Source organism: Trichechus manatus, unplaced genomic scaffold (genome assembly GCF_000243295.1).
Source record: "Trichechus manatus latirostris isolate Lorelei unplaced genomic scaffold, TriManLat1.0 scaffold00055, whole genome shotgun sequence".
In the NCBI taxonomy this organism is placed as follows: domain Eukaryota; kingdom Metazoa; phylum Chordata; class Mammalia; order Sirenia; family Trichechidae; genus Trichechus; species Trichechus manatus.
In genome coordinates, this window is record NW_004443991.1 from 1,430,839 (window position 1) to 1,445,791 (window position 14,953).

The 14,953-nt window shown below is 38.8% G+C and overlaps 1 protein-coding gene across 1 annotated transcript in view; it reads left to right on the plus strand.

The window, feature by feature from the left end:
* Positions 1-12,784, plus strand: part of TMEM45A (transmembrane protein 45A) — a 39,442-nt gene extending 26,658 nt beyond the window's left edge. Inside the window, exons 4-5 of the mRNA XM_004378141.1 lie at positions 2,555-2,700; positions 12,691-12,784. Of these exons, the coding sequence (XP_004378198.1) occupies positions 2,555-2,700; positions 12,691-12,784 (240 nt within the window). The remainder of the gene's footprint in view (positions 1-2,554; positions 2,701-12,690) is intronic.
* The last annotated feature ends 2,169 nt before the right edge of the window (positions 12,785-14,953 follow it).

A 14,953-nucleotide genomic window follows, 5' to 3' on the forward strand; every position in this document is an offset into this window, starting at 1 on the left:
CCTTCTCCAGCTCTGTCCAGAACCCTCTGTTGTGATCCTGGTCAGAGCAGTCAGTGGTGGTAGCTGGGCACCATCTAGCTGTACTGGACTCAGCCCGGTGGAAGCCTTGGTAGCTGTGGACAATTAGTCCTTCCGACTAATCTTTTCCTTGTGTCCTGTTCTCTTCATTCTCCCTTGCTCCCGAATGGATAAGACCAGTGGAATATCTTAGATGGCCGCTCACAGGCTTTTAGGGTCTTCCTCTTTTTTGCTGACCCTTACCTTTACCAAGCATGATGTCCTTCTCCAGGGACTGGTCCCTCCTAATAACATGTCCAAAGTATGTAAAATGAAGTTTCGCCATCCTTCCTTCTAAGGAGCATTTTGACAATATAATCTTTTTCAATATTGCCATTTGAGTCTTGAATTTTTTTCTTCAGTTCTTTCAGTTGAGAAATGCTGAGCATGTTCATCCCTTTTGGTTTTCTAACTATTGTTCTTTGCACATCTCGTTATGATACTTTACTTGGTCTACGCGAACTGCTCTTTGAAATTTTGTTCATCTCTTTTAGTTCATCATTTCTTCCATTCACTTTAGCTACTTTACGTTTAAGAAAGTTTCAGAGTCTCTTCTGACATCCATTTTGGTCTTTTCTTTCTTTTCAGCTTTTTAATGACCGTTTACTTTCTTCATGTATGATGTTCTTGATGTCATCCCACAACTCATCTGGTCTTTGGTCATTAGTATTTGATGTGTCAAATCCTGTTCTTGAGATGGTCTCTAAATTCAGGTGGAATATACTCAGTGTCATCCTTTGGCTCTTGTGCACTTGTTTTACTTTTCTTCACTTCAACTTGAACTTACATATGAGCAATTGATGTTCTGTTCCGCAGTTGGCCCATGGCCTTGTTCTGACTGATGATATTGAGCTTCTCCATCGTCTCTTTCCACAGATGTAGTTGATTTGATTCTTGTGTATTCCATCTGGCAAGGTCCATGTGTATAGCTGTTGTTTATGTTGTTGAAAATAGGTATTTGCTATGAATAAATTGTTGGTCTTGCAAAATTCTATCTTGCAATCTTCAGTGTCATTTCTATCACCAAGGCCATATTTTCCAACTACTGATCCTTCTTCTTTGTTTTCAACCTTCACATTTCAATCACCAGTAATTATTAATACATCTTGACTGCATGTTTGACCAGTTTCAGACTGCATAGGTTGTTAAAAATCTTCAATGTCTTCTACTTTGTCCTTAGTGGTTAGTGCATAAATTTGAATAATAGTCATATTAACTGGTCTTCCCTGTAGGCGTATGGCTATTATCCTATCACTGGCAGCATTGTATTTCAGGATATATCTTGAAATGTTCTTTTTGAGATGAATGCAAAGCCATTCCTCTGCAATTTGTCATTCCCAGCATGGTAGACCATAGGATTGTCAATTCAAAACAGCCAATATCAGTCCATTTCAACTTACTAATGCCTAGGATATTGATTTTCAAGCATTTTATTTCTTTTATAACAACTTCCAATTTTCCTAATTTCATACTTTGTACATTCCACTTTCTGATTATCAATGGATCTTTGCACCTGTTTTTTCTCATTTTGGGTTGTGCCACATCAGCAAATGAAGGTCTTGAAAGCTTTATTCCATCTATGTCATTAAGGTTGACTCTACTTTGAGGAGGCAACTCTTCCCCAGTCGTGTTTTTAGTACCTTCCAACTTGAAGGGCTCATCTTCCATCACTATATCAGACAATGTTCTGCTGTTATTCATAAGGTTTTCACTGGCCAATTTTTTTAGAAGTAGATCGTGAGGCCCTTTTTCCTAGTCTGTCTTAGTCTGGAAGCTCTGATGAAACTTGTCCACCATGGGTGACCCTGCTGATGTTTGAATTACCAGTGGCATAGCTTCCAGTATCACAGAAACACACAAGCCAGCAAGGTACACCAAACTGACATATGAGTGGTCGTTTCATTGTTAATGTATAGAAACACAATTGATTTTTGTGTGTTGATCGTATAATCTGTAACTTTGCTGAATTTGTTTATTAGCTCATTTGTTTTCTTTCTTTTTTTACCTTATTACTCTGTCTAGATCTTCCAGTACAATGTTGAATAGCGAATGCTGGCATCCTTTTCTTATTACTGATCTAAAGGAAGAAGATTTCAGCCTTTCACCATTGAGAATAATGTTAAGTGGGGACATTTGTTTATTTTAGAAGCTGTTTGTGCTTTAATTTTCAAATAGTGGAGTGAAACTGTTCTACTTAGGAACCTAGGGAATTCTCTGAAAGTCCGCCCATTCTCAAAGATAATCACTATTCATGCTTTGAACATTGAGCTTTAAATGTATTTTAAAAATTTTTTGTTAAAAAATAGGACCTGGTATAAACTGTCCATGTTACTAAAACAGGCAACAAAAGCTGATGTTTTATCGTTGTTTTATCTGTGGCAGCTGAGACAATGGAAGTATAGCATGCCATTAATGTTGGAACCTAGCATTTTGAAGCAAACCACCTTTGGAAATGTGGCTGGTGATTCTAATTGTGCTTTTTAAAATGAAATTACAGATTGGTTTTGTGCTGTATCCTCCCAATGGAGGTCCTGCATGGGAGCCAACGGATCATGACAACATTATGTTTGTCACCATATGCTTTTGCTGGCATTATGCATTCAGCCTTATCGTCTCTGGATTGAATTATGTCTTTGTCACCTGGTAAGTGTTGAATTTAGAATTCAAATGGGGATTTCATTCCTTAGCATTCCAGAAGACAGTTTAGCATAGCAGAAAATTTTCTGCAAACACAGAAATTCTCGATAAAAAGAATAAATATTTGTTTAAAGTTGAAATAGCTCAAAAGTACCTCTGCTGTGCCTCTGACCTGTGTGTATCCCTTCAGTTCACTCTTCTGAACCCCCACATCTTTGCATTTGCTATCTCCTCTTCCTTAGTGGTCCTCTCCACACCTCCAATAAGCTCTCCATTTGCCCATGTTATTCAATTATGAAATTTCCAAAACTTGGTGTCATTTTTTTGACCACCTTGTATGTGTCCTGTTAAATTTTGAATACCTGATTAATTTGAAATTTATGCTACTGCCTCTAAAAGTCATATTCTATTGATGCATGTTTTTACAGTGTTTCTTAACACTGTCAGGAGCAAGATTAACAGAGTGATAAGAACACATATTTCTAGCTTTGCTACTTATCAGTTGTATAACTTCGGGCAAATTACTTAACCACATTAAAACTCAGCTTCAACATTTGCAAAATGGGGAAAATAGTAGTCCTTAAATAAGATCATGTATTTAAACTGCTTAGGAAATAATAAGAGCTCAATAAATGCTGTTGTTACTGTTGTTGTTGTTGTTCTTTTTCTTCCCCTTCTCCTCCTCCTCCTTCTTAGGTATCAAATAATGAAAGAGCTGTAGATTCTGCATATGAGGCATTCTTAGTCCTATTGAGAGAGACAGACATTTAAAATACTGTGCAATAATTGGAAATAGTGGAATAAAGCACTATTCAAACTCAGAGAGGGCTCCCCACAATTGAAAATTCAGCTGCAGCTTGAGGGACGTGCAAGAATAGAAAGGGATGAGCACAATTCATCTTTCTAAGTTAGATAATGCCAAACCACAATTGGCTTGGTTGATACCAGTTACTAGGCACACAGGCACCTAATCCTTCAGACTTTCAGCATTGTTGGAAATGCTGTGTATCTGTAGTGTTCAGTATGGTGTTCAGCCACTAGGTATGTGCAGCTATTGAGCACTTGAAATGTGGATTGTGTCACATTAATTTTAATTAATTTAAATAGCCACATGTGGCTGTTGGCTACTATTTTGGACAGTACACAGCTAACAGTTTCTCCAGATTTCTCAAATGCACAAGGGGTGAGGTCCAGCCTCTGCTGGAACCAGCTTTCCACTCTACTGCTGAAGTAGTTTTGATGCTAGGTCTCTGAGTGAGGAAACTATTTCCTTGTTTAGCTCCCAAGATGTCTCTTCTAGGTTTCCAAGATGCCAGCCCACTTTGATCATGCAGTTGCCACCTTCTAGACATCTAAGTGGCTTTGGGTGCTGGAAAATTTTACCTTTTCATTGACTTGATTTCTAGCAGTCCTATTCCATTCCTCAGAAGCATGTGCATGAGCTGTTTGTTAAGACTGGCTCTGCCGTGGAGTGAAACTTGGCTTCTTCTTCTGTTGTTCTAGGCTAACATCTGGGCCTCATCTCCTAATGGGCAGGGCAGCTTCCAGGAATAAAACCAGCATTCAAGGAGTCTCTCTACTTCATGTCAGCTCCCCTCCAGAGCCAAACGAAGACTACTGTCTCTTCCTATTTCAAAAACCCGCAGATACCTAATGAGCCTCTTCTCCACTTACAGTTCTGTAGAAACCAGAAACTCCATTTATATTTTTCAAATGCTATCCCCTCTCTACTGCCACCCAACATCACACACCTTATTCTAAACTTTTGACTGTGAAGTTCTCTCTACGTATCATGTCCAAGTTAAATACCCATGCCTTAGTCATCTAGTGCTGCTATAACAGAAATACTACAAGTGGATGGCTTTAACAAAGAGAAATTTATTCTCTCACAGTTTAATAGGCTACAAGTCCAAATTCAGGGCATCAGCTACAGGGGAAATCTTTCTCTGTCAGCTCTGGAGTAAGGTCCTTGTTGTCAATCTTCCCCCAGACTAGGAGCTTCTCCACGCAGGAACCCCAGGTCCAAAGGATGCGCTCTGCTCCCAGACTGCTTTCTTGGTGATATGAGGTTCCCCTATCTCTCTGCTCGCTTCTCTCTTTTATATCTCAAAAGAGACTGCCTTAAGACACTATCTAATCTTGTAGAACTCATCAATATAACTGCCACTAATCCATCTTATTACATCATAGTGAGAGAATTTACAACACAGGGAAATAACATCAAATGACAAAATGGTAGACAATCATACAATACTAGGAATCATGACCTACCAGTTGACAGATATTTTTGGGGGACACAATTCAATCCAGGACAGCACATCTCTTCTACAAAACCTTCTGTGACTACTCTAGTTCATCTCCCTTTATGAGTTTATTTAGTCTCCACATAACTGTGTTGTGATGTTTACTATTAGCTCATGTGTGTTAGTCTTGCCTTTAGCTAGATTGTGCCTCCTTGAGGAAAGGAACCTTCTCATACTTTTGACAGCTCTTGGAACACTGCCAAATATACAGTAGGTGCTCAGTAGCACTTGTTTGCTGTTTCATTGGATCTCTGTTTCAGAGCTATTTGAGTATAGACTTCATTAATTTGGAAGTCATGTTTTATATGTTTTTCGGTTTTGCTTTCATAGAGCTCTTGAAAAGATAAGACCAAGATCTCAGTGATCTGACATATTTTAATATAAACTTAGCCAAACCCAAACCCATTGCCATCAAGTCAATTCCATCTCATAACGACCCTATAGAACAGAGTACAACTCCCCATAGGATTTCCAAGGCTGTAAATCCTTACAGGAGCAGACTGCCACATCTTTCTCCCGCAGAGCAGCTGGTGGGTTCGAACCACCAACCTTTTGGTTAGAAGCTGAGCACTTTAAACACTGTGCCACTAGACTCCTAACGTACACTTAAGCAAGAGCTTAAAAACATGTGCCTTTCAGTGAGGTCACATGGCAGGCTAACTCAGTCCTGAAATCGTAATAAGCCTTGAAAACCTGTTTGTTAGGCATTGTCTGGGAAGTGGTTTATAACTCAGCCACAGTTGATGGATTGTCAGAGCATTATATCAGAATTTGTTTGACAGGGATCTCAGGCTAACAAGGTGCTATAGACAGAAGCACCATGCTGTCCCTCTACAGCAAAGACCCCAAAAATTAAGTAAAACAGATACAAATGTCAATCCTAGAACCCTAAGCATCCAAAGAAGGGATAAAGAACTCGATCAAACACCAAATGGAATAAGAAACTAACAGAGAACAGAGAATGAGGAGAGCTATGGAGTGGAGGTCACCTGCCAGCTAATGCAGTATGGATTCACCACCTTGGACTACAGCCACCAAGGAATGTAGACAGGGAGTATGGGAAGGAAACTTCATGGATCTCCCAACAGGAGATGAGCACCCAGTAACCAGGGATACATGCTTTCCCGACTCCCGCCTTTCTTCCCTGTATGAGGCCTCTGCCACTTTCCAATGGACCACGGCAGCCAGAGAAACACCAGCTCACCACCACCCAGATTTGCCATCTTGGACCTCAGTCACCAAGGACTGTAGACAGGGAGTATAGGAAGACAACTTCACAGAACTCCCAACAGGAGACAGAGCACCTGCTTCACACATCACATGCTCTCCCTTCCTTCCTGCCTATCTGCACTGCATTCTGAGTGCCACACTCCCAAGCACCACAGCCATGGACCACCAGATCCCACCCTGCACTGCCCCCCAGCTCTGCCCTGTCAGCCCCAGTATGTGCTGCAAATGACCCATCTCTGCCCCTCCCCCTGCTGGACCTGCCCAGCTGCAGCATAGCTGAGCAACCGGCACTGTCCACCTGGACAAGGTGGTGAGAAATATTGTGCCCACAGATGAGCAAGCAACAAAGCATGCCCAGCCCACCTGCCCAGAAGTAACCAAATAAAACAAAATAGCAGAACAAAGCAAATCTACAATCAATAAATGAAGAAAATAATTCCTGAATGTCCTGAAGACAGCAGACAATATCAAAGCATAAAAAAGCAGAACAAGATGGCTCTGAAAGTGACCAAAATAAAATACTAGCTGACCTTCTGGTAGAAGAAAAGGCACTAGAACTACCTGACAAAGAATTCAAAACTCTAATATAAAGAGCTCTCCAAGAGATGAAGGAAAATGCGGACAAAAATAAGGAAAAAATAGACAAAATTATGAAAAATACAGACAAACTCAGGGAAAACACAGACAAAGCAATGGAAGAATTCAGGAAAATAATACAGGAAAAAATGTCAAAATAAACAAACAACCAGAAATCATGCACAAACAGCAAATAGAAATCCAAAAGATAAACAACAAGATTTCAGAAAAGGACAGTGCAATAGAAGGTTTTAGGAGCAAATTTGGAACTATGGAAGACAGGATCAGTGAAATTGAAGATAAATCCTTGGATACCACTTTTTTTTGAGGAAAAATCAGAGAAAAGGATGAAGAAAAATGAAGAAACCATGAGACCCATGTGGGGCACAATCAAAAGCAAAAATTTGTGCATGATCAGAGTTCCAGAACAAAAGGAGAAAATGGAAAACACAGAGAGGATCATTGAAGATTTGCTGACAGAAAACATCCCTAATATCATGAAAGATGAAAAACTAACCATCCAAGAAGCTCAACAATCTCTATATAGGATAAACACCAAAAGAAAATCACCAAAGCATATCATAATCACACTCGCTAAAACCAAAGACAAAGAAAGAATCCTGGGAGCAGCTCGAGAAAAACAAAAGTCACATATAAAGGGGAAACAATAAGACCGAGCTTTGATTACTCAGCAGAAACCATGCAGGCAAGAGGGCAATGGGATGACATATATAAAACCTTGAAAGAAAAAAATTGCCAACCAAGAATAATATATTCTGCAAAATTCTCACTCAATATGATGGTGAAATTAGGACATTTCCAGATAAGCGGAAATTAAGTGAATTTATAAAAACCAAATCAAGCTTACAAGAAATATTAAAGGGAGTCCTTTGGTTAGAGAACCGACAACATCAGACAACAACCTGAATCTAGGACACAGGAGAGCATCAGCCAGATACCAACCTAGGTAATTAAATCTCAAGATAAAAAAAAACTAGAAGATTTACAACAGGGAACTGGAGTGGTCAATCTGTACATGACAATAATGTCAGAACAATAAAAAAGGAAATAAACAGTGTACGTATAGAACTTTCAAATGGAGAGGAAGTCAAGGCAATACCAAGTAGTAAAAGACTAAGTTCAAACTTAAGAAAATAGGGGTAAATTTCAAGGTAACCACAAAGAAAGTTAACAAACCTACTCATCAAAATAAAGAAGAAAAACATAAAGTCTCAGTAAACACAAAATCTACAAAAATGAAACCAATGAAAAAAAAAATCCACAAAGAAAAGGAATTCAGCACAGGAGAGTAAGAGGAACAAAGAAAATGGTAGCACCACAAAAAATAAAAAATAAAAATGCACTACAAAGTGACAGCAATAAACTCACACCTATCAATAATCACACTGAACTTAAATGGCTTAAATGGACCCATAAAGAGACAGAGAGTGACAAAATGGATAAAAAAACAGCACCCATCAATATGCTGTCTACAAGAGACACATCTTAGAAACAAAGACATAAATAACTTAAAAAGCAAGGGATGGAAAAAATATATCAAGCAAATAGCTACCAAAAAACAGCAGGACTGACAATACTAATCTCAGATAAAACAGACTTTAAAAGAAAATCTACCACAACAGTCAAAGAAGGGCATTATATAATGATTAAAGAGACAATCTATCTTGAAGACATAACCATAATAAATATCTATGCACCCAATGACAGGGTTCCAAAATACATAAAACAAACTAACAGCACTGAAAAGAGAAATTGACAGTTCCACAATAATAGTAGGAGACTTCAACATCCCACTCTTGGTAAAGGACAGGATATCTAGAAAGAAACTCAACAAAGATACAGAAGATCTAAAGGCCACAATCAACCAACTTGACCTCACAGACACATATAGAACTCTCCACCCAACAGCAGCAAAGTACATATTCTTTTTCAATGAACATGGAACATTCTCAAGAATAGACCACATATTAGGCCACAAAGCAATCTTCAACAAAATCCAAAACACTGAGATAATAAAAAGCATCTTTTCTGATCACAATGCCATAGAAGTAGAAATTAATAACAGTAAGAACAAGGGAAAAAAATCAAATACATGGAATCTGAATAAAACCTTGCTTAAAAACCACTGAGTAATAGAAGAAATCAAAGAAGGAATAAAAAAATCCCTAGAATCAAATGAGAATGAAAACACTTCATACCAAAACCTTTGGGACACAGCAAAGGCAGTGCTCAAAAGCCAACTTTTAGCAATAGATGCACACATCAAAAAGATGGATAAAATAAAAATATTAGCTATACCACTTGAACAAACAGAAAGAGAACAGCAAAAGCCCATAGCCACCAGAAGAAAGGAAATAATAAAGATCAGAACAGAAATAAATGAAATAGAGGATAGAAAACCAACAGAAAGGATCAACAAAACCAAAAGTTGGTTCTTTGAAAAAATCATCAAAATTGACACACCAGCAGCTAAATTGACAAAAGAAAAACAGAAGATAACACAAATAACTGAAATAAGAAATGAAATGGGGGACATTACAATGGACCAAACTGAAATAAAAAGGATCATAACAGAATACTATGAGAAACTATACTCCAACAAATTTGAAAATCCAGAGGAAATGGACAAATTTCTAGAAACACACTACCTAACACAAACTGAGGTAAAAAATCTGAACAGAGCCATAACAAAAGAGGAGACTGAAAAAGTAATTAAAAAAATCCCCAATGAAAAGAAGTCCTGGCTCAGATGGCTTCAGTGGAGAATTCTACCAAACTTTCAAAGAAGAGCTTACACCAGTATTACTCAAACTATTTCAGAACATAGAAAAGGAAGGGATACTTCTGAATTCATTCCATGAAGCCAGCATAACCCTGATACCAAACCAGGCAAAGATCCCAAAAAAAAGGAAATTACAGACCAATATCTCTCACGAATATAGATGCAAAAATTCTCAACAAAATTCTAGCTAATAGAATTCATCATCATATCAAGAAAATAATACACCGCGACCAAATGGGATTCATACCAGGTGTGCAAGGATGGTTCAACATTAGAAAATCAATCAACGTAATCCACCACATAAATAAAACAAAAGAATCAAATGATCATCTCAATCAATGCAGAAAAGGCATTTGACAAAGTCCAATGCCCATTCCTTATAAAAACTCGCAATAAAATAGGTATAGAAGGGAAATTCCTCAACATAATAAAGGGCATCCATACAAAACCAACAGCCAACATCATTTTTAATGGACAGAAGCTGAAAACATTCCAGGTGAGAATAGGAACAAAACAAGGATGCCCTTTATCACCACTCCTATTTAACACTCTGCTGGAAGTCCTAACTAGTACAATAAGGCAAGAAAAAGAAATAAAGGGCATCCAAATTGGTGATGAAGAAGTTAAACTGTCCCTGTTTGTGGATGATATGATACTCTACATAAAGAACCCAAAAGACTCCAGGAGAAAACTACTGGAACTAATAATAGAAAGATTCGACAGAGTAACAGGATACAAGATAAACATACAAAAATCAGTTGGATTCCTATACACCAATAAAGAGAAGTACAAAAGGAAATCAGGAAAGCAATACTATTTGTAATAGCTCCTAAAAAAGAAAAATGCTTGGGAATAAATCTAACCAGGGACATAAAAGGCCTATTCAAAGAAAACAACAAAATACTACTGCAAGAAACCAAAGGAGACCTCCGTAAATGGAAAAATATACCATGCTCATGGATAGGTAAACTCAACATTGTGAAAATGTCGATTCTACCCAAAGCAATTTACAAATACAATGCAATCCCTATCCAAATTCCAACAGCATTCTTTAAAGAGATGGAAAAACTTATCCTTAATTCTATATGGAAAGGGAAGAGGCCCTGGATAAATAAAGCACTATTGAAGAAGAAGAATAAAATAGAAGGACTTGTACTACCTGACCTCAGAATCTACTATACAGCTGAAGTAGTCAAAACAGCCTGGTACTGGTACAATGACAGACACATTGACCAATGGAACAGAATGGAGAACTCAGCTGTAAATCCATCCACCTGCAGTCACCTGATCTTCAACAAAGGCCCAAAGTCCATCAAACGGGGAAAAGACACTCTTTTTAACAAATGGTACTGGCAAAACTGGATGTCCATCTGCAAAAAAATGGAACAGGACCCATTCCTCACACCATACACAGAAAATGAATCAAGGACCTAAATATAAAACCAAAAACTGTAATGATCAAAGAAGAAAAAATAAGATCAATGCTAGAGGCCCTAGTACATGGCATAAACAGGATAGAAACCATAATCAACAATACACAAACACCAGAAGATAAGCTAGTAACTGGAATCTTCTAAAAATTAAACACTTATGCTCATCAAAAGACATCACTGGAAGAGGAAAAACAGAACCTACAGCCCGGGAAAAAATTTTTGGTATGACAAATCTGACAAAGGTCAAATCTCTAAAATCTATAGGAAAATCCAACACCTCAGTTGTTTATTCAGGGAGTCAAAGCTGAGTTTAAAGTGACTGAAGAATTAGCCTCTATGAATAAGTGAGTGATGTGAACTCCTAGAAGACGGCTCCAATGGCCATTGATTCATCAAATGTGTGTTAAGCCTCTATGTACCAGGCATTATTTTTTACTTTAGGACTAGGGCAGTAAATAAGAAAAAGTCCCACTTTTATGAAACTTATATTCTAGTGGGATCCAGAGAAGTAAAGTGATAGGTCAGGTCTTCACGGTAAGAAGAGGGAAGACAGAAAATAAAGGAAAATATGCAAGTAGGCGGGTGAAGTTTTTCTTAAAAAGAGGAGAAGCCCCTCAGTTTGATTATTTGTTTATTGAGCTTGTTGTATTTCCCTATAGATTTCTGGAAGTTAACCATGTTTTATTTATCTGGTCACAGTACAGTGTCTTTATAAATAATTGTGCACAGAAAAACTTTGCCCAGTTTTTATTACATGCTCTTTTTCTGACATGAGGAAAGTGAAGAGCCTACTGAACTTCTGCCACTAAAACCCTTCACACCTCCCAATGTCAAAAATTATAATCACTGCTTCCCCTAAACTTCCTGAATCTCTTAAACTATGAAAACAGTCACAAGGGTGGTGAGCACTTCACACTTGTTAATTCATCATGGACAGGACCACTACATGCAGTTGAGCAGCCTGTGGCCTGCACAAAGATGCTGCATGGAAGGGGCAAGTAGGGGCTGAAATCCAGCCCAGACTGGACATGGGGCTTGATGTGGGCTGCCAGCCCTGGGGAAGGAGATGCCTTTGTGTACTTCCCCACAGGAGAGAGCACTTTTTTGCAATACACAGCTAAGTGCAGCCCTGATGGAGAAGCTCAACTGAGCTGTTTTACTTGGGCTTGCTACAGCCCAGAGAGTCTCCTGTTAGTTTTAGAAATGATCAGAACCTGTTGCCCTCTAGTCGATTCCTACTCATGGTGACCCCATGTGTTACAGAATAGAACCAAGCTCCATAGGGTTTTCTGGGCTGTAATCTTTATGGAAGCACGTGCTGCTGGGTGGGTTCAAACAGTCACTCTTTCAGCTGGTATTTGATCACAAACTGTTTGTACCACCAAGGGACCTCTAGAAATGGTAAGTCATGAAGATGCCTAACTAAACAATCATTTAATACCTTTGAAAACCATATCGTATCAGTTTACTTATACAGTTTTAATTCACAAAAATTTTCAGTTAGCTCCAGAGCCAAAAAGGTGATTGTCCTTGTTGGCTTCTCCACTCCATTTGTACAGATACCCTGGAGTTTGTTGTATTATAGATGCATATTGCTGTGCTTTTTATTTTAAACAACCTCTCACATGAGATGTCCTTTCATTCTCCTCAGGTTGGTTAAATTTAAACTTAAGAGGTTCTGCCCCTCAGAAATTGGACTCCTGAAAAATGCTGAACGAGAACAGGAACTGGAAGAAGAGATGTGATTTTGATGGGCATCCAGTCTTTCTAGACAATCCTTATCTTCTGCACGTTATTTTTGTTCATGGTTTTGTTTCTCGATCTTTTGTTTTGAGAATTCTTGGCTAAGGATAGCCCTCAGTGTACGGTTTGTATTTCCAATTTTGTTAACATATTTGAATTTACATGTTTTATTTTTAGGTTTGAAATAATTTTGCTGATTAGTTCCTTTTGCAAGTCGGTTGTGGTATTCAGGGGCTGCAATGACTCCTCAGCTCATCTGAAGTTTGATGCCCACACTATGAAAAATATTGTTTTATTTGCCTTATAGATATTCTCAAGGGGCCTGGGCTTGCTACCATCTGTAACTTGTTAAACATGGGATTACACTTGTGTATCTTGTTGCTGCAATGAGAAATCAATAAATGTGTGCACCTTAGTTCAGACCCTTCAGATCTTGTTTTTGTTATTCACTTGCATTCCACCCTGTTATGAAGAAGCAGCTACATAACACTGAAGTTCCTCTTGTGAGACACCTCTCTGTAGCATCTGAGTTCTCCCATGGGAAAGTAGGCCACAAGTTGAGTTGTGCAGTGTTTCAGAAAAGATAAAAGATGTCAATACTAATGAGATCTCCAGGACACATGGTTGAAAAGCTATGAGAGAGTTAGGAAAGAGAGTTGTGATGTTATCTAACCAAAACCGAACCAAACCTGGTGCTGTTGGGTCGATTCTGACTCATAGTGACCCTATAGGACAGAGTAGAACTGCCCCATAGGATTTCCAAAGATTGGCTGGTGGATTTGAACTGCCGACCTTTTGGTTAGCAGCCAGGCTCTTAACCGCTGGGATACCAGGTCTCCATGATGTTATCTATAAAGAGTAAAATGTCATCATGCAGCATAGTAGGGTTACCATGCCATTCCTTCTACTAAAGTGGTTGAGGGGTGAAAACAAGAAAAAGCCTTTTATGGACTATCTAGTCTGTGGGCTAAGGAGCCCCCAGTGGAAAGTCAGAAAAGCTAGTTTCTAATTCTAGCTCTGTCGTTAACCAGCCTTGAGGGCTTTGGCAATCACCATGTAACCAGTTGCCGTGGAGTAGACTGACTCATGGCAACTCGATGTATGTCAGAGTAGAATTATGCTCTGTAGGATTTTCAATGGCTGATTTTTCAGAAGTAGATTGACAGGCCTTTCTTCTTAGGTGCCTCTGGGTGGCCTCGAACTGCCAACCTTTTGATTAGCAGCTGAACGCATTAACTGTTTACAACACCACCCAGGGATCCGTTCACCATGTACTTCTCTCTAAAGTAATGGAATTGAACTGAATGAGTTCTGGGGCCTTTTATGTTGCCACATTTTATGAATCTAGATTTGCTGAGATGAAATTGAAGGATGTGGACAGCTAATTTTGTACAACATTAGTCAGAAAGGCCATTCTTTGCTGCGACCTTAATAGGAAGGAGGCGTGCCAGAATCCATGCACAATGGCCCAATTGTAGAGGAATAGAATCAGCCTGTGGGTCACTGGAGGTGAAACATGGACAATTGACAGAAGCACTGACAAATCCACTCTGGTGTATGTCACAGTGACACTGAAGAGGGAGGTGAGCGGATTCCTCAGGTCAAAGAACTGGACACATTTGTTTTGTTATATGAGGTTTGAAATGAGCAGATGTGGGTGCCTCAAGGTTTCTCTAAACCTTAGTGCATTTCTGGGATATTGTAAATGGGTACCTACCACAGTCCAGCAAGTTTCTGTGACTTTGACAGTATGGGTCTCAAAGCAGTAGCTATCAGGTATAGTTGCTTGAGAATGGCATTGCTGGTATCTAGGCCTGAGCAAGAATTCCAGGATAAATTAGCGTTAATAATTAATGCTGGAATTTTGAAACTGATATGTGGAAATATTACAGCAGTCTATGCATAATGTCCAGTCTGCCAGTCTCTACATACAAAGAATACAAGTGAGATGCAACCCATGAGTTCGCAGGGTGAGAAACCTTTGGTTCAGGTCTAAGTCCTGTAGACCCAGAAATGAGAAATATATTTGAACACCATTATTGTAACCTTATGGTTCTGTTATTGAATTTGTGTCTTACAACTAATCATTTTCATGGCATGCCATAAAAAATTAGCAAAATGTGAACTGAAGCCAAAATAGGAGAGACTGGAATTTTGTTTACATTGTGCTT